Genomic DNA, 20,131 nt, shown 5'->3' on the forward strand with positions numbered 1-20,131 from the left:
AGGAAGCAGAGGCAGGTGAATCTCTGAGTTCAAGACCAGCCTGGTCTACATAACAAGTTCCAGTCTGGCCAGGGATATGTAGTGAGACCCTGTCTCAATAAAGTAAGCAACCAGAATGACTTAGATATTGCTTTAAGAAAGAAAGAAAAGAAGGAAGGAAAGAAAGAAAGAAAGAAAGAAAGAAAGAAAGAAAGAAAGAAAGAAAGAAAGAAAGGAAAGAAGGAAGGAAAGGAAGAAAGAAAGAAAGGAAGAAAGGAAGAAAGGAAGAAAGAAAGAAAATGAGTGAATTTGCTATAGCTTAGTCAAGCTATATTTTCTTGGTCATATGTTAACATATTGCTATTAATAACAATCAACAGATACTTTACACTAACCATGACAAACTATATGTTTTAATTATTATTTTATATGTATGAGTTTTCACCTACATATATGTGCACCACATGTATGGTTGGTGCCCAAGAAGCCCAGAAGATGGCATCATATTCCCTGGAACTAGAGTTACAGATTGTATGTGGGTTCTGGGAATCGAACCCATGTTCTCTGGAAGAATAGCCAGTGTTCTTAACTGCAGACTTATCTCTTCAGGCTTTTAGCACTGTGTTACTCTTACTGACTGGCTTCCATGGAACCCTGAGAAATTTCCTTATATTGCTTTTTCAGAGATCTCTATGGGCTTAAAGCAAAAATATGCCAAACTCTTGATCTGAGGTTTTATATATTAAAAGAATGGAATGAGCCTAGTAGGTTGACACACTCCTATGATCCAAGTTTCAGGAAAGGAAGAAGGTCAGAAGTGGAAGGCTAGCCAGTCTTAGCTTTGTAACAAGGTTGAGGCTAGACCCTGTCTAGAAGGAGAGAAAGAAATGTAAGGTAAAAGTGAGGTGTAGCTCCAAGCTATACAACTTGCCTGGCAAGCATGATAGCCAAGGTTTTTGTTCCCAGCCTTGGGGCTGAGAGTGCTGTACATGTCCCGCATCTTTAAAAGTCAGTATTCAACCCTTGGAATTAACTTTCCTAAAAATATCAAAGCTACAACATTCACTCTACAAACATGTAAAAGCCCTTCTTTGTAATGGTGTCAGAAAGTATTTGGCTTCAGTCTTATGCCTTTACATCCTAAACATTATCCCATGGAAAGTTGCTCAGTGAAAATGGGTAAAAATAAGAAAGGAGGGCCGGAGAGATCCTCAGGACTTGAGAGCACTTGCTGCCCTGACAGAGACCCTGGCAGGAGGTGGGACTCCCCACTGCAGGGAGTCCAAAACTCTCTTCTGGCCTCCACAGGCACCCACATTCACACACACACATACCACACACATACACATAATTTTAAAAGTAAAATAAATCTTTTAAAATGAGTTTGACACCAGCCTGGGCTACACAAGACCTTGTCTCAAGAAGAAAAGTGATGAAGGCTTGCTGTGGATGGAGAGGAGATGCACTTCCTATTCCGTGAAGCTGGTATTTTGGTGATTATGGTGCTTTGCAATTTTATAGAGAGCTGCTATTTTCTTTCTTTTTTAAAGTAATGCTTGTTGTTTTGTCTGTAAAAGTAATAAATGTTACTTTGGAAAATATAGAGAAGTATAAAGAGTAAAAAAAAAAGTCATAACCAGTGATAAGTACTGTTAACATTTCTGCCTCTATCTGGCCAGCCAGAGCTTTTCCTGTGAGGATGTGTTTTTCTTTTACAAAATGGGGATAATGCTGCACTTACTGTTTTGTAACCTACTCTTTCCCTCCAACGATTTATTCTACCCATTTTCTCACAGTATTAAATTTTCTGCTCCAAGTAATTTTCCATAGCTAACTCTGTGTTCTATTACAGAGAAGAAATGTACTTATTTTAAGATCTAATATTGGCATATTATTTGGCATTATGATGCTATAATAAGCCTCTTTCTGTATAAATATTTATGTACAACTAATTTTTTGTTCACGATGAATTAGTAGAAGAGCAAAGTACTGGGTCAGAGAGAATATATCCAAGCCTTCGAGAGTGATACAAAGCAAATAAATAAAATACATATAATATATTAAATTTTAAGAATTGAGGACATAGATCGGTGTTATAATGCTTACCTACCATGCATGAAGCTCTGGCTTCAAAACCTAGCACCCTACCGCAAAACATTTGCTCTGTCTTGCTAAATTGTACTGCTCGTTATCAGACTACTGTGTACTTCCACTAGCGACATAATGAGAATGTTCTTTTTTTTTTGGTTCTTTTTTTCGGAGCTGGGGACCGAACCCAGGGCCTTGCGCTTCCTAGGTAAGCGCTCTACCACTGAGCTAAATCCCCAGCCCCAATGAGAATGTTCTTTATCCCACTCCTTTGTCAGGTAATCTGTTCTTGGTTTTATTTTTCAGTGCCAAATTGATGGGTGAAAAAGTACTTCAGCTAGCCTAGAACACACAGAGAACTCCCTTATGGACTCAAGTTTTATTATCCTTTTATGATCTCTAGAGTTTTGGTTTCATGAGTTTGTTTGTTTATTTTTTTTTTCTTTTTTTCGGAGCTGGGGACCGAACCCAGGGCCTTGCGCTTCCTAGGCAAGCGCTCTACCACTGAGCCAAATCCCCAACCCCTGATTGTTTATTTTTTATTCGTTTATTTTGTTTTACTTTTTCTTATTCATTTTTTTATTTCTTTATTTTTTGTCTTTATTTTTTTTATGACTGGTTCCATGTGGCCAAGGATAGCCTAAACTTTGTAGCAGAAGCTGGCTTTGAATTTCTGATCTACCTTTCTCTACCTCCCAAGTGCTGGGATTAAGGCACATGCCACCACAGCCAACAATGCCTAGGTTTCTTTATTGGAGTTAGAATGGAATTCCTCCAGCATTACTTTTACTCTTCATAGTTTCTTCCAGAGTTACTACACTTTCATTTGTTACGTTACGAGTTTGGTCTATTTACACTGGACTTGGTGGCAAAGGCCTGTAATCCAGCTACTTAAGAAATTGAGGCAGCGGGATCAGGTGAGCTTGGATGAACTGACAGAAGTGGCAGAAGTTGTGTCTGACCCTGCTGTGGTCAGTGTTGGATCTTTATTTCCTCGTTGATCTTCGGAGGCTTGCTGAAGGGAAGTAGGTGGAGCAGAGGGCTCAGTATTTTCCCTAATTCTGTTCAGTCTTTAGTAGCAGATCCTCATTATCTAAGATGCTGAGTCCCATTCATCCCTGTGACTGGCTCCTTGTTTTTCAGGGAGTGTCACATTCCAGGCCTAACACTGAGGACATTTCATTGTGCTATGCCAATCGCTCTGCCGCCCTCTTCCATCTGGGTCAGCATGAAGTGAGTATTGAAGTACCGAGGGCCCTGCCTGTGGCTCCAGTGGAAAATGAGCTCCTCTCGGTTTGTCTGCACACACTGACATTAGTTAGCTTGGAAACGCTCATATCCACCCAGACCCATTGTTTCTTCTGACTCATGTCACCTCTCATAATTGACCACAACAAATAGTGTTAGTTGACAAGAAAAAACTATGGCATTGTCCACAGGGCATGGATTGGATCCAATAGACCAGTACTCCTCGGTGTCCATATCAGCCAGATGTGCTGCTAATGGCATTTTAGATTCCAAATGTGTCCAGATATTACCTTGTTCATTGCTTCTTCTAAATAAGCTAGGCACAAAGACTGGAAAGATGGCTTGATGGCTCTTCCAGAGGCTGGGTTTGATTCCCAGCCCTGACATAGCAGCTCACCACAGGCTGTAGCTTCATTTCCAAGGGGTGTAACATCCTATTCTGGCCTCTACAGGCAGAAAGCACAGACAGACATGCAGGCAAAAGACATACACACAGAATAGCAGTTTGAGAGAAGATATTAAAGAATTAGGCCATGCTTTAGATTCCCCTCTGATGACACAGCTCTTCTGAAGTAACCATGGGCAGTATGAAAGTAAAAGGTGCCCAGCTCCGCCCAGGAGCAGCAGTGAGGCGCTTACCGTGAGTGGCTTCCTCCCTGTCCTCTAATTGCTGCAACAACAACTGTGGAGCATTCTGTCCATGGATTGTAAGTCAGGAAATAACAAAAATTAGATCTATGACCAGGCACTGGTGCATGCCTATAATCCCAGCACTCAGGAGGCAGAGACAGGTGGATCTCTGTCAATTAGAGGCTAGCCTGGTCTACGGAGGGAGTCTAGGCAGCCAGGGCTATACAGAGAAATTCCATCTCAAAAAACAAACTGTTTTAGGAAGATACCTGTGAGCTATCTGACATGTGTAATAGAGGTGTCTAAGGACAGGCTCTAAAATATCCCACATGTATGCCTTTTTACAGAAATTGGTTACACACTGGAGTTAAGGACTATTGGAATAGTTGAATGTTCACACTCACTGCCCTTCAAATTAAGCAGAAAACAAGGATCTATCTGGGCCTGGTGATACACAACTATAATTCTAACATGTAGAAGGCTGAGGCATGCTATGTGTTTGTGGCTAACCTGAACTACATAGTCAATACTGGATAGTCAGAGGGCTGCAGACCTACTAAAACCTGAAAAACAAAAAAAAAGTAATAATCTGGGATTTTTTTTCCTTCTTTTAAAGCATAGAGTGTTGCAGAATGTCTTTGATTTTGTTCAGATGGCTGCAGAATCTAGAAAAGTTGCAGCTGCCATCGCCGCTGCTGCCACTGCTGCTGCTGCCACTGCTGCTGCTGCCACTGCTACTATTAGCCTGTGTGTTTATCAGTTTTGTGGTATGCTTTAGCTGTGCTGTCAGCTTTAGAATAACATATCCCAGTTTACCTTTTTAAATTGGCCCTGTACAGAAATTAACAGCCATATCAGTCTAGACACATTAAACTCCATTTTTCCACTTATATAGAAGTAATGCACTGTATTAAATATTCAGTCTTATCCACATGGGTTTGACTACAGAAACTAACAAAGTATTCTCTAAATAATGAAAAAAGATCCAAGAATCCGACCGTAGGGCCTAAGAACTTAGACTCCTAAGGACAAGTGGAGAAAAACTTAGGAAGAATTCATCCCTTCATCACTCCCTATATTGATCATCTGTTTTACTTCTAATAATAATGATCATTTATTGAACATATCCAGGAGTTCCTTTCATCACTTTAGATATATAATTTATCTTATCCTAAAAGGGTCTACTGATGAATCAGCTCTTTTTCAGATGAGAAACAAAGACATTGAAAACCTAACTTGCCTGTGTAAGATCACACCTTGCCTCTTACTCACTCAGTGAATATTCCTTTTTCTTGAGACAGAATCTCACTATGTGGTTCTGGTTGTTCTCAAGCTCAATATATATACCAGTCCAGGCTTGTCTCAAACTCACAGAGATCCGACAGTCTCTGCCTCCCAAGTGCTAGGATTAAATGCATGCGTCACCAAGCCCAGCAAAACCTACCTTCTTAATTTTCTAAGACTTTCTCCTCTTAAAAAAATGGAACTATTGGGCTGGAGAAATGGTTCAGTGGTTAAGAGCACTGACTGCTCTTCCAGAGGTCCTGAGTTCAATTCCCAGCAACCACATGGTGGTTCACAACCATCTAATGGGGTCTAGTGCCCTCTTCTGGTGTGTCTGAAGACAGGAACAGTGTACTTATATAAAATAAATAAATAAATCTTTTTTAAAAAAAATGGAACTATTGAGCCGGTAGTGGTGAGACAGGCTTAATCTTTAATCTCAGCACTTGGGAGGCAAAGTATAACTGTCACTCAATCAAAAGATCATACAGGAGCTGAGATCAATTCCCAGCATTAGGAGGGGAGGGAAGGAGATGAATGGGAGGGAAGGAGGAAGGAAAAGAGAAAAAGGAAAGATCATGAAACAGAACCCAGGATGTAATTTAAGGCCTAAGCTCTCGGCTGAAGTTGCCCACTCTCCATGGTCCTTTACATGCCCATGGTTTTTCGTCTTCAGCACATAGTGAAGAGTAGAGACCACGGGTCATCCTGAATTTCCTTTTGTTTTCAGGCATGTCTTAAAGACATAGTGAGAGCAGGTATGCATGGGTATCCTGAAAGACTGCAGCCCAAGTTGATGATTCGTAAGACAGAATGCCTGGTGAACCTGGGGAGACTCCAGGAGGCAAGACAGACCATCAGTGATCTGGAAAACAGCCTCACTACCAAGCCAACCCTGATGCCTTCCTCTCATCAGATTCTGCAGAGGAATGTCCAGCAGCTAAAAATGAAGATCCAAGAAAAGGAGACTCTCCCAGAATCTTTCCCTGCAGCTCTCACCAAAGCCTTGGAGGATATGGCCCTGGGGGAAGAGAACAAACAGATTTCTGGGGCGTCCCTCTCTGTCAGCTTATGCACAGACCCTCTGAAAGGCCGCCATCTAGTTGCCACAAAAGACATTCTCCCAGGAGAACTCCTGGTGAAGGAAGATGCTTTTGTAAGTGTCCTTAACCCAGGAGAAATGCCACCACTGCGTCATTGCCTAGAGAACAAGTGGGATACTAGAGTTACCAGTGCAGACCTCTACTGTCACCGATGTCTGAGGCATACTTTGGCCACAGTACCCTGTGGTGGCTGTAGCTATGCCAAGTATTGTAGCCAGGAATGCGTGCAGCAGGCGTGGGACCACTACCATAGCACAGAGTGCTCTCTGGGGGGGCTACTCCTCACACTCGGGGTCTTCTGCCACGTTGCCCTGAGGATGACTCTTTTAGCCAGATTTGAAGATGTGGACAGAGTTATAAGGATGATTTGTGACAAGACTGGTCGCAAAGATACCTGTTTACCCGAAAGCAAGGATCTGGTCAAAACATTTGGTTACACAAATCAGGGGGAGAGTGAAGAGAACAGCGAAACATGTGAACCCTCCATTCCTGGATGTAATGTCAATGGGAAGTATGAAAATAATTATGATGCTGTCCTCAGCCTTCTGCCCCATACTGAAAAACACAGCCCAGAACACAAATTCATCTGTGCAGTCAGTGTCTCCGCACTGTGCAGACAGCTCAAAGCTACCAGCTTGCAGGCCCAAACCACGGGCTTAAAGTCCCCCAGGCTGAAAGCAGTGACTCCAGGGCTGTGTACAGATTTGACTGTTTGGGGAGTAGCCATGCTGCAACACATGCTACAGCTGCAGTGTAATGCCCAGGCGATCACCTCCATATGCTACGCCGGTAAGTCATGAGTGTGGTTTTTTACTTGCATTATTGGTATTCCAAGAGCTAATGTTTAAGGAGAAAAAACTATAAAGGAAGATTAGCATCAAACAAATCAGTGACCTAAAGGAAAGCACAGCTGTCCTATGTATCATCATGCTGTTGAGAAGCTGTGAGCACACACAGAGCTTGCGAGCTCCAGACAGGATGACTAGGAGTTCAAGACAACTGTAGTCTGAACTATGTGAGCACTTGTCTCCTAAAAACTTGTGGTGACAACACATTCCTTTAATTCTAGCCCTCAAGAGGCGAAGGCAGGCAGATCTCTGAATCTAACCTAGTCTATACAATATAGTGAGATCTCCACCAGGTTACATAGTGAGATCCTGTTTCAAATAAATAAATTAACAACACTAACAGTAAATTAATTAAAAATTTAAAACTAGAGTATTTTTAAACTTTTATCCATTTCGAGTCCATGAGTCAGTTCTCTTCTACCTTGTGTGTCTTAGAGATCAAACTCAAGTTGTTAGGCTTAGGAGCAAGCACTTTTACTTCTTGAGCCATCTCCCCAACCATCTAGTGTTCTTATTAAGTGGTTTTCATTTATCAAAAAATGCCTTTGAGGGCCTGGGAAGACGGCTCGGCGGTATCGCACATGCTGTGGGAGCATGAAGACTGGAGTTCAAATCCCTGGTAACTTCCTGTGTGTGGTGGGAAGTGATCATCCTCCATAGGCAAGCACATGCCTGGGCCCTCAGACATGCACAAAGAAGAGAACATTCTCTTTAAGGTGGTGTTGTTGTTTTGGGGGTTTTTGTTTTATTTTTTGCCCCCCCCAAACCCCCATTGTACTCCTTTAATCTCAACACCTAGGACAAAGAGGCAGGAGGATCTTTGTGAATTGGAGTTCAGCTTGGTCTACATAGCAAGCTCCATACCAACCAGGACTACATAGACAGACCCTGTCTCAAACAAAGAAAAATATTTATTTTATATGTTTGAGTGTTTTGCCTGCATGTATGTTTGTGTACCACATGTATGTCTGGTGCCTGGGGAGGCCAGAAGAGGGAATCAGTTTCCCTGGAACTGGAGCTCCAGACACTTATGTCTGAGAGCTAGGAATCAAACTGAGGTCCTCTGGAAGAGCAGCAAGTATGGCTTAATTGCTGGGCCATCTCCCCATCTCCTTTTCTAGTTAATTATGCTGAAAGGGAAGAAGGTAGATGTTGCCTAAACCTAGGATTTATTTACAGATTAATACTCTGTCAGCCTAACTAAACTACAGAAGCTTACTCCTCAGACTTCATATTACATTGTCCAGATTTTGCCATCCTTGTGTGTGTGTGTGTGTGTGTGTGTGTGTGTGTGTGTGTGTGTACAGATCATCTTAATTTAACTGCCAATTTATACAATATGTAGGTGTTCTTTGTGACATGGATTTTTTTCCCCCATCTTAAAGCAGTAGGATTTGAAAACTAGCATTTATGTGGCCCATGGTTCTATTAAATCACATTTCCAGTTAGTCTCTGAGGTATGTACTTTGGGATCTAGCTGCAGTTCTGTGTCTTACACTTGTCCCTCTCAGGATATCCAGACACTGCTGCACACTGGGCTGGAAGGGTGAAGTGGTCCAGGATGAGTGGAATTCTGCAGCATCCCTGTCCAGCTGGGCATGAATGCTGGGGGGCAGGAAGGGATGGGGGAGAAGGCCTTTTCCAAGGACCTTCTTAGTGTTACAGCTCTTTTAGGTGAAGACCTTCTCCGACGATCTTATCTTGTGCATATTTTTTTATTCAGGATGAGCTTGTATGCATATACTTTATTTGAGGTAAATCAAGGGTTATATAGTTTTAGGGAAGGGGATAGGACTATCCAGGGTGGGCAAAGTTCATTGGCTAAAAGCTAAGTACTGAGATGCCTCATTAGCATGGGGAAGCTTTCCAGGTCTCAGGTGCTTGCTGAACAGGTTCCTTAGGGGGTTGGGAGGGTGGCTGCAATTTCACCAAGGTCATGTATGGCAGAGGGTATGGGGGTTTCAGGCTCCCCAGACAAAGTCAGAGAAGGAGGAGCCCTGGTAAAAGAAGTCCCCCATTTTGAGCCGAGCTTCAGAAGGCTATCAAGACAATGAGAAACTTTGACATTAATTAATTAGCAGGGCCCAACAAGTGTCTGTATTCTTTTCTGCCTTCTTTGACTCTTTGAGCCACTGCTACAAAAAATCCAAATCTGGGCCAGGAAGATGGCTCAGCAGGTAAAGGTGTTTGCCTCTAAGCCTGAAGACCTGAGTTGTTTTGATTGGGTTTGGTTTGGTTTATGTTTTTTTGAGACAGGGTTTCTCTGCATAGCTCTGGGTATCCTGGAACTTACTCTGTAGACCAGGCTCAACTTGTAGAAAGGTCACAGTACATGTATCCAGGTTAGGAGTCAACTTTTCAGGAGTGGAGTCTGTCCTTCTACCTGATTTTGAGGCACAGTCTCTCTTGTTCCTGCCCCCTACACTTTGTACATGATCTTTAAGACAGTTATTCTGTTTCCACCTCCCATTTTGCCCTAGGCATGCTGGGCTCAATGATACCAGTCACCACATAAGCATGGGCACCAGAAGAGGGCATCTGGCTTACATGGAAAGTTACCATTTTGCTAGCCCCAGAAAATGTATTTTCAACAGGTGTGGTGGTACACAATTCCAGCATTCAGGAGACAGAGGCAGGTAAATCTCTGAGTTCAAAGCTAACCTGATGTGCAGATCAAGTTCCAGTATAACCAAGGCTACCCAGAGAAACCCTGTCTTGAAAACAAACAGAAGAGCCTTCTGTGTTCTGTTCACAAAGGTGACTGCTATAACAGTAATGGGCGTATTTGCGCTTGCCAAGAATGACAAATAGCATGACACCCTTAGTCCCAGCACTCGGGAGACAGAGGCAGAAGGATCTGTGTGAATTCGAGTGTCTACCAAGTGAGTTCAGCACAGCAAGCGCTGTTACACAGAGAAACCCTGTCTCAAAAAAACAAAAGCAAAAAAAAAAAAAAGTTACAAGTAAACCAGGGTATTGGTGTTAATGTGAAATAACAGAACTCAAGACATCTAAGAAAACCAAGGGATTTATTTCATAAAGGAGACTTTCCATCCTGAGATACGTGTAGGGCCTGATGCTTGCCTAGCAGCTGGACCACACCCACACCCTCTTCATGAAACTTCATAAATGCACACTACCAAACGTACTATCATGATAGAAGTGACAGTCTATATCCTCTCTAGAAGTTAAATAAAGATACCATTTTGTGTATGACATTGGCAGTGTCATTTTGTTGATGTCCTGATTAGTTTTTGTTAACCGGATACAAACCTAGACATGTCTTGGAAGAAGGAACCTTAAATGAGAAGACGCCTCCATAAGATTGGCCTGTGGGCACATTAATGACTGATGTGGAAGGGCACTGTGGATGCTGCCACCCTGGGATATCTAAAACACAGGCTGAGCAAACCACAACGCAGCATTCCTCTATGATTTCTGCTTTAGTTCCTGTCTCTAGGTTCCTACCTTGACTTCCCTCAGTGAAGGCTTGTTACATGAGAGTTGTAAGAGGAAATAAACCCTTTCCTCCCCAGGTAGTTTTTGGTCATGATGTTGTATCTCAACAATGGAAGCCCTAACTAAGATAGTTGGTTTTCTTTTTAATTACATGTTTAATGCATTTTAGATTGGGATGTTTTTAAATGGCCATGGCATATAATGTAAAAATAAGTGCTTACAAATCACCATGTGCCCTTGTCCTAAATTATGTCAAAATTTCCATACAGCTAGTATGGACATGAGTCACATGCTTACAGTCTCAGCACTCATGAGCCTGAAGCAGAGGCAGGAGGAGGCCAGCCTGGTCTAATAATAACAGCAGTAATAATCTCATATATAGAACTAGACGAGGCCACTCCAAAGACAATAGGACAGAACCATTGGCCCTGCCTAATTGTATTTTAAATGACTGTCCTTGTCTCTTATAATTTTCAGCTTCTAATTTTTCATAACTACCATGTATTCCTTCTGTAATTTTAATTAGTTTTTTAATAACAGAAGCAATCTAGGTGCTAAGAATATTTTCATATGAACAGTTTTAAGGCACTTGATACATACCTCAGATTTGCCCTCCAGGTGAGTCGTACCAATTACACACCACCAGCAATGTTCGCTTCCTTTTTTCCTATTTTCCTACCATTTGATTCTGTTTCAGTCTATTCAGAGTTCTGATCTTGTTATATCCCTTTTTATTGTTTCCTTGGGTTCCGACACCTCCCAGTTTAGTGTTCTCATTGAATTTCATTAGCAGCTGTTTCATTAGTAGCACAGAAGAAGGATTACAGTGTTAACTAGGATAGACTTTGACAAAGAACTATAAGAACGTATCTTATTATCTTTGCATAAATTCTTTTTAATCAAAGTTCCTCAAAAGCCTCTCTCTGTTCCCATCCCAAGGCGTAGGTCTGGCCACTGATGAGCCCAGACCGTGGTGCAGGTGTGTGTGGTTCTGTCCCTGTGGGGAGGGCACATCTGTGATGTATCAGAATTCCTGTCTACCAAGCCTTGCTGAGGCTCTGTGTGGCTCTGAGTTAGCTAGCTGCCCTTTGCTTTCCCTTGATTACCTGACACCTACACACTTCTCATTCTGCAGACCAGTTATCAGGGTAGCTATGTCCTGGAAGTATGAATGAGTCCTTATGTTGTTTTTCTTTTACTTAAATCCCATTTGAAATGCACCAGGGACACTTAAATCCAAGGTACACTTTTGCTAAAGAATCACTCACTTTTTTTATATACAAAATGTCACCTATTAGCTGCGGCTGATGCAGTCATCTATATTCTCTCTTCCTGTTATCCACTAATAGGTGACTAGTGCGAAATATTGAGTAATGTTTAAGAATCAATACTCAATTCTTTAGAAATAATTAGAGAGACATTCAACTCTGACACCAGCACCCTACTCAGTTCCTGAGCCTTCCTCTGCTGGAGGATAATCTATAAATAACTCACGAGGCTGACATTACTCACTGTATTGCAGTCATTTTTCTGAGAAAATTTTAGCAACTGTTCTAATAGAGCCTGCCAGTTATCAGTAGTTGAGAATGCAAGTCAACTTTTAATTATGCAGACGCTGATTATTCAGACGACAAATTGTTGGTGCGTGCACAGCTCCTTCCTGCTGCCTACCTTTAACCGTTCTCAGTGCTCATTAGCACATGTTCCAGAAGGTAGGCATGGGAGGCGTGGACAGGCACTCAAACCAGCTAAGCACTTGGAGAAGCTCTGATGAAAGATGTTAATGCAGTTTGTAGAATTATTAACTAAAATTGAGTCATTTGGATTCCCTGTGAATTGTATTTACATGCCCTGTTCCTGTCCCCCATAGCAACAGATAATAGGATTGTCTGCAGAAAGACAACATAATTCTTATATTTAATTTTTTTCCTTTGTCAAACATTTTCACATGATGGTTCGTGGTGTTTTCTTTGTTCATTACATTTGTATCCAGACTGGTTACTTCTGATAAGCGATTAGTTAGGATTCTGGGCATGAGGACAATGACACCATAGTTATCTGATCGTTTCCCACTTTTTTAGAAAATCGTTTCCCTTTAAGTATCAGTGTTTTGCACATTTCATCCAGTTATTGGAAATATTATTTCCCTCTTGCTTAAACCAAGGCTATGATCATAATTTAAGCTTTTCTAGGTAGCAAATCTTACATATATATCCTACCTATTCCTGGTGTGTATTTGCCTATTACAAAAACCATTGTAAGTATTCAGTCCTCCTCGGAGCCTCTGGAAATGCTGTGTCTGTGATGAACCTGGAGTGGGACTGGCATTTTGTTTGCCCCAGGGCTGTTGTGCTTCACAGAGCTGTTTTCTGCCTCCTCTAGTTTATCACGGTCTTGCCAGTCTTGCCGTTGCTAGAAAACCCTGCTGTGTGTTCCCCAGTGGAGGTTCTCTGCGGCTGAACTTCTTTGGCCTGAGCAGCTATATAACCAGTTAGCATTTTGTTTGAGGAACACTAGGCTGTTACAGCTTGGGTCTTGCGTGTCACCTTGACCACTGTTAACTGGGGGTGGGGTGGGGAGCAGAGTGGGAGGAAACCTCCCCAACTCCTCTTCTGCCTGTTTTGGTTTGATTTTGTTTGGTTTTGTTTAAGCCAAGATCACTTATTATGGCCCAGCCTGATCCTTTCTTCCCAGCCTCTCAAATACTAGAATTACAAGCATGCGTCCCTCAGCTTACCTTTCCTTTGCTTTTTTTCCAAATAGATTTTGCCATAGCAACAGAAATCTAACCTAACTAAGTATAGCCGTGCACATGGTATGAAGAGCTCACATATGTGCGAATGGAGGTTCATGGAGACCAGCATCACTGCCGAGAGGGCCCCTTTTTCCTTTTAGATTTGCACTTGTCTTGCTGGCTGACTGTATGTACTACAAAGAGGTTGTCTGGGACATAAGATTACTTTGAATAAAACATACACAGACGGTATGCAGAGCAGCTTCCAAAAATTTTAGACAAAGGACAAGATGAAGAAGGCTGTGGGTTTTGTGTATACTCCTAAGGCTGCATAAGTAAATAAAGTGAGCTGCACTAACAGGACATTCATTCCAATAGCCATCCAAAGAGTAGTTAAACCAAAGCACTTGGACTTCAAACATCTTGGGGAGATAATCTTTGGAGTGTTATATAGTTCTGCGTCCTGCGAGCATTATGAAGCTGTCTAGAAAGCACCCTACTGGAGTCCCTTTTTGATTATTTTTTTATAAATTCTAATCTTGGGGTTTTGAGTGGCTCACAGCATAATGGTTAGGTTCCAGTGGACTTTTCATGTGCTCATTCACTTTGCTTCCTGGGGACCAGAGTTTGCTGTGAGCCATGCTCCATCTGATTTACATTGGATCCGGCTGTGGAGCCATGACTCAGATGGGCTTCAGGCCCAGCTGCTCAGTTCTTCTTCTAAGGAATAGATGACAAGGACAGGACAAATGTCCTGATGCATATTTCCTTCTGTTCTTGTACTTCCAGGGTCTAAAGAGAGCATCATTACCAACAGCAGGCAGGTACGCCTTGCCACAGGCGTCTTTCCTGTTGTCAGCCTCCTGAACCACTCCTGCAGTCCCAACACCAGTGTGTCCTTCACTAGCACTGTCGCCACCATCCGGGCAGCACAGCAGATCGCAAAAGGACAAGAGATTCTGCACTGCTACGGTGAGCCAGCCTTTATTTCCACTGCCCTGCTGTGCCTCACAGGAAAAGAATAGGGGACAGGAATCAGCAAGTACTGGGCGGGTGCCTCCACTAATCCTCTGACTCTTTCCTGGAAAAGGCAATGCATCCTTAGGCCAATGCAAAAGGTCTCTGGCTGTAATAAAAAGGTCTGTTGTGGGCCATGAACCATGAACCACCATGCTGAAGCCTTGTAGACTGCCCCTCCCGAAAATTAGTGAGGAGCACCTTCTTGGCTTCTCTTCCCTCCTGTCCCAGCAGCTTGGAAACTTAGCCACTTCCCCCTGTGTTTTGTTGTTGTTTTTGAGATGATAGGAGATAGTACCCAGCCCCACAAGATAAGCAAGTGTCTATCACTGAGCCAGAGCCCCACCCCAGTACCATCTCAGTCACATGACGACCTCTGTTGAGTAGGCTCTGACTGTCTTGATGTGAATGGGAACTGAGGGTAATCTCTCTCCAGGGCCTCATGAGAGCCGGATGGGTGTTGCTGAGAGGCAGCAGAGGCTGAGTTCTCAGTACTTCTTTGACTGCAGCTGTCCAGCCTGTCACGCTGAGACACTGAGAGCAGCTGTGGCACCCAGGTGGGAAGCCTTCTGTTGTAACACTTGCAGAGTGCCCATGCAGGTAAATCTTCCCTACTGTTTCCAGGGGTCAGTGCTCCAGCTAAAGGTTGTCAGTCACTTGGAGAAACCACCCAGGGTATATAGCAGGCACTATCACTGCTTCTATTCCTGTAAGTCATCTACATGTCCCCTGACCCTACAAACCACCACAGGTTGGATTTCCTAATATTTTCCTTATAAACGACACAAAATCTTAACTTACCCAAAGGGACAACAACAACAAACTATAAATTTTTTTGCCCAAATAAGTCATCAAAAGTTCTGTATCGGGGGCTGGAGAGATGGCTCAGCAGCTAAGAGCGTTAACCGCTCTTCCAGAGGTCCTGAGTTCAATTCCCAGCAACCACATGGTGGCTCACAACCATCTGTAAATGGGATCCAATGCCCTCTTCTCGAATGCATGAAGACAGCTACAGTGTACTTGTATAAATAAAATAAGTAAATCTTAAAAAAAAAAAAAAAAAAAAAAAAAAAAAAACCAAAAGTTCTGTATGAGGCTTGGTGCTTGGTAGCTCAGGCCTGTAATCCTAGCACCCAGGAGGCTGAGGAAGAAGGATCTCAAGTCTGAGGCCAATCTTAAGTGACATAAGAGAACTGTTCCAAGGAGCTGTTTCAGATGCAGCTTAATCCAGGGACTCAAATCATGGATTTTCTGTCTGCTCAGTTCCATCTCTCTGAACTGGCTTCATCAGACACACTCTGTAGTAACCACTGGGAAATCCGACCCACATAGTTTTCCAGAAGAAAGAGCCACAGTGGAGAGCATGAGAGCAGACCCTTAGAAAAGTGTTAATACCCAGTAATGGAGTAGACACTGGGGTCTCCAACATTCATGCCTCAGTGGAAAATGTTCTCCACACCAGAGCGTGGCTTTCTCATTAGGAATACAGTAAGTAGAATTGGCTGTGTTGAGAAGCTAAAATTGTAAACCCAAGGGTCAAATATGAAACCTTCCCTAGCCCTTTTTTTTTGTTTTGTTTTGTTGTTTAGGAAGGGTCTCACTGTGTAGCCTTGGCTGGCCTGCCCTCTGCCTCCCAGGTGTGCCACCATGCTGGGCCTGAGCACCCTGTGCATTAGAGTTCCCTCACTCTTGAGACAGGCTTCCACTGTGTATCCCCAACTAACCTAGAGTTCACTTCAGATCTCAAACTCGAGATCCCTGTGTCCCAGCTTCTCAAGTACAGTGATATTTATAGGCCTATACCTGGCTTTCTCCGATAGATTCTTAGTAAGATGATTATCCTTTGAGCCGTATCTCCTGCTGCTGCTTCTTCTTCCTCCCTTCCTTCCCCTGCAGGGTTGATCTAGAACTTATTCCATAGCTCTGACTGGCCTTGGACTTGCCATCCTACTGCCTTTAGCTTTCAAGTGCCACTTTACTGCAGTGTGTCACCACGCTTTCTGTGTTTGTTAGTTGTTTGTTTTTGAGACCGCATTTCTCTGTGTACCCCTGGCTGTCCTAGAACTCACTCTGTAGACTAGACTGCCCTCAAATTCATCTGCCTGCCTCTGCCTCTGCCTCCAGAGTGTAGGATCAAAGGTGTACGCTACCAACACCCATCCAGCTTTCTATATTGGTTTTCTTATAGCTTTTTAAAATATCTATTATACATGTGTTCATCAAAAAAAAGGCCTGGTCCCAAAGAGATGAGAGGGGCTGCTAAGGAGAAAGGATTACCAACTCTGTCAGTTCCGTCCAAAGGAAACCTCAGAGTGGGGTCAGCTACTGCCTTCATTAGCATTCCTATCAGACCAAATTCACTCAGGCCTTGTTTGCATGTGTTACTGCAGAAGTCTCGTTCTTATCATGTACATGCAACATGCAGTATTGATAACTGTTCTAGCTTAGGAATAAAAATGGAACTGACTTCCACAGGGAAATGATGTGCTGAGCTGTAGCAACGAATCTTGCACAAACTCTGTCAGCAGGGACCGACTGGTCTCCCGCCTGCAGGACCTTCAGCAACAGGTTCACACAGCCCAGAAGCTTCTCAGGAGTGATAGACCAGGTGAGACTGGCTCCCTCGCCCTAAGCCTCAGCCCTTCCCTTGTTTATTCTGGTATCACCTTGCCTTACTGAGCAGTCCTCAATAAATGATTGAGGACTTGAATTTAATTATCCCAGCACCTGCCACAAGATGGCTGTGTAGGCCAGTGAGAACAGACTTTGACCAGCAGTTACTCTGGTGCTCCAGATAGTTCTGGCAGCTTAAGCACCAGAAAGGCTGTCTGATCTCCATGGGCTTTGTCCTATGTCATCATCGTAACCCCAGCTTAACAACCTAAGCTCCTGAAAGTTGCTCTGCCCTCAGCAGCAGTGAGTCCTGAGTCCTGCTCGCAGCTGGTGGTGTGGCTCAGGAGTAGAGCTTGGTAGCTAGCCTGATCTGAGAGAGGGAGGGAAGGACTCCTCTCTTTTCAGAAAGGGATTTGCAGAACTTGATTTTAGAGCCTGACATGGTAGGAATCTATTTTGACTATTTTAGCCTTGATTCTTAAGTAGACCTTTAGCCTAAAGTCAAGAAAACCAATGATTACAGGAGAAATGTACAGGTGTTTGTACTGGAAAATGGATATTAGGAGCCCAGGGTAAATTTGGGGAGGCCTCATCTAATACCTTTTTCTACTGAAACAGAAAACATAAGCAACCAACAGCTTCCCTGAAATGTGGGTTATTGACTCAGTGAGATAAAGGGGCATTTCCACTTTGACCAGCCTATAAAGACCTTGCGGCCTGTTCTCTCATGTCCAGGACTAGGTCTATATCTGTTGTGAGACATTTTCCTTTGAATACATAGAGCAAGCCATTCAGCAGTTGTTGGAGTGCCAGAGGGCTGCTGAGAACTTCTTGTCAGCAGAGCACACCGTGCTGGGAGAAATTGAAGACGGCCTGGCCCAGGCCTATGCTACCTTAGGTATGGCCACAGTTCTCCCTCCGTGCCGTGTGCTCAGTACGACCCTTGCCTCATCTGTTTGTTTCTCTCTTGCCGTCTAAATCTGCACTCTTCTCCTCCCATTCTGTTTTCCTCACCCTCAGAGCCTTGGACTAATGGTGTTTCTTTTCTGAAATGAGACATTTTTCTTCTCACAGGCGACTGGCGACAGTCTGCTGCCCATGTACAGAAGAGTCTCCAGGTGGTTGAGGCTCGCCATGGGCCATCCAGTGTTGAAATTGGCCATGAGCTCTTCAAACTGGCCCAAGTCTTGTTCAATGGGTAGGTCTTTCCTTCTCTTCGTGTCTGGCCAGGGTACACAGTGCTTTGTGTTTTACTAGGCGCTTCTGTGTGTGGCTTTTTGCTACAGTGCTTTAAAGCACTTTGAAACTTCTATTTCCTTCTTAGGACAGATCTTTGCCCTCTGTTTCACTGATGGACTTTAAGCTTTGAATTTCCTCCTGAGAGATGTGGAGAAAGCCGTTAGGTCTGCGTTGAGCCTCCCAGGGAGGACTTCCAGGCAACCTCTCCCGACTCTAGCATTCCTCCCTGCTTAATCACAAGGGAGCTTGGTTGGCTCAGCCCCAGCTCTCTTAACTCCAGGGCTCTGCCTTTCCCCTGGTTTGCCTCCTATTCCTTTTAAAGCAGTTGTTTTCAACCAGAAGGGTTTTGCTTTCAAATGGCATTTGGCAATGTCTGGAGACGGCTTTGACTGTGATGGCTCGAGGGGAGGGTACTGCCAGCATCTAGTGGGTAAAGGCTAGACCTACAGTGCACAGGACAGCCTCACAGTGGAGAGGTCCTAGTTAGTTATGTGAAGGCTGAAAATCCCTGCCAGAGACTGAAATAAGAAGCTGAGGGAACTACTCAGTTGGTGGCATGCATAAGGCCCTAGTTCTGTCCCTAGCTCTGCACAAAAAGTAGAATACAAGGAAGAGTAGTGCCGATGAGCTGGTTCCTCACCCAGTGTGCCACGGAGGTCACTCGATGTGAAGTATATCCCCAATCCAGTATTGTGTGACTACCATACCTCCAACCTTGATAAAATCTCATGGTAAGAGAAAGGGTTTGAAGCATATTACCTGATACCCAGACATTGAAACAGCATGTTTGGTCAGAGAGAAAGAAGGACCTGAGAGCCGAGGTCAAGGTTAGAGAGAGGGAGTCAGTCAGGTTAGACACGGGCACTCCAAAATGAACACCTCTATATAAAGCTTTTAAAAAAGGTTTTGAATTTGCCCATTTTTCTCAGGATCCTGGAGTCTATTACACACATACACAGTTTTCTCAAGTATGCTTTGCAGTATGTTCGTGAAAGTTTCTTATCTCTACTTTCAGATGGTGAGACCCTAGAGGGCCAAGGAACTCAGACCCTTCATGCCCTCCATAAGCCCCTGGAGGATGCAGTGAACCTCTGTACAGAAAGGAGTCAGCTTTTGTTTAGACTGAGGGAGTGAACTGACAGGCTTCCCTTTCTTGCTTCAGGTTGGCAGTGCCTGAAGCTCTGGATGCCATATGGAAGGCAGAAAAGATCCTGTTGGTGCACTGTGGCCCTGAGAGTGATGAGGTCCAGGAGCTCCGGGAGATGAGGTCCTGCTTACTGGACTCGTCCTTCACCCCTGTGCGGCCCTTAGTGTAGAGTGTGCATTCTCACCCTCCAGAAAGGAGCTCTATGGTGAGTTAGAGATTCTGTTGGCTTGGAGCTCTCAGCAGAAAGGACGGGACCTACCCAACTGACCCTAGCCTAGTGTCTAGCATAGGGAGCACTGGCAAACAGATTGAGACACTCACCTGGGTTGCTGGCTGCTGCTTGCAGGAGTTAACTGCCCTCTGACGGAAGCCCCATTCCCAGAAAAGACTAAATCCAGCATCTGTAGAGGCGGATGCTTTAAAGGGTTGTCGCCATGTGCAGGCAGCTGATGCTAGCCTGGGGTTTTCATCTCACTATGCTGGATCTGTGTCCCTAGAACATTCCTGTGGTGTCTAGTAGTAATGAAGTGCTGTGTTCCACTCCAGTGGGAACTTCAACTCTTAGTCTTGTGTTGTAACTGAAAAATAATATATAGCAAGAAATCAGTATGACTTCTTTACTCAAGAGACACACAATTCCACTTACAATATCCTGCTTCCTTAAATTCTTCATTAAGAAGAGGCTAGTGGTGATGTGTAATTTGTGAATGGAAAAATAAATATGGATCTGCCTTACTATTGG

General features: G+C 43.7%; 1 protein-coding gene across 3 annotated transcripts in view; it reads left to right on the top strand.

Annotated features, from left to right (window-relative positions):
* The window catches only part of Smyd4 (SET and MYND domain containing 4), a 46,318-nt gene extending 26,187 nt beyond the window's left edge, over positions 1-20,131 (top strand). Inside the window, exons 5-12 of one of the 3 annotated variants that reach the window (XM_063268677.1) lie at positions 3,211-3,300; positions 5,960-7,121; positions 14,163-14,345; positions 14,827-14,990; positions 16,866-16,998; positions 17,785-17,901; positions 18,078-18,201; positions 19,405-20,124. In XM_063268677.1, the coding sequence (XP_063124747.1) occupies positions 3,211-3,300; positions 5,960-7,121; positions 14,163-14,345; positions 14,827-14,990; positions 16,866-16,998; positions 17,785-17,901; positions 18,078-18,201; positions 19,405-19,558 (2,127 nt within the window). In that variant the 3' untranslated portion in view covers positions 19,559-20,124. Of the gene's footprint in view, positions 1-3,210; positions 3,301-5,959; positions 7,122-14,162; positions 14,346-14,826; positions 14,991-16,865; positions 16,999-17,784; positions 17,902-18,077; positions 18,202-19,404 lie in introns of those variants that run through there. The other 2 variants (NM_001105810.1, XR_005489742.1) reach the window with 2 other exon arrangements.

Source organism: Rattus norvegicus, chromosome 10 (genome assembly GCF_036323735.1).
Source record: "Rattus norvegicus strain BN/NHsdMcwi chromosome 10, GRCr8, whole genome shotgun sequence".
Taxonomy (NCBI): domain Eukaryota; kingdom Metazoa; phylum Chordata; class Mammalia; order Rodentia; family Muridae; genus Rattus; species Rattus norvegicus.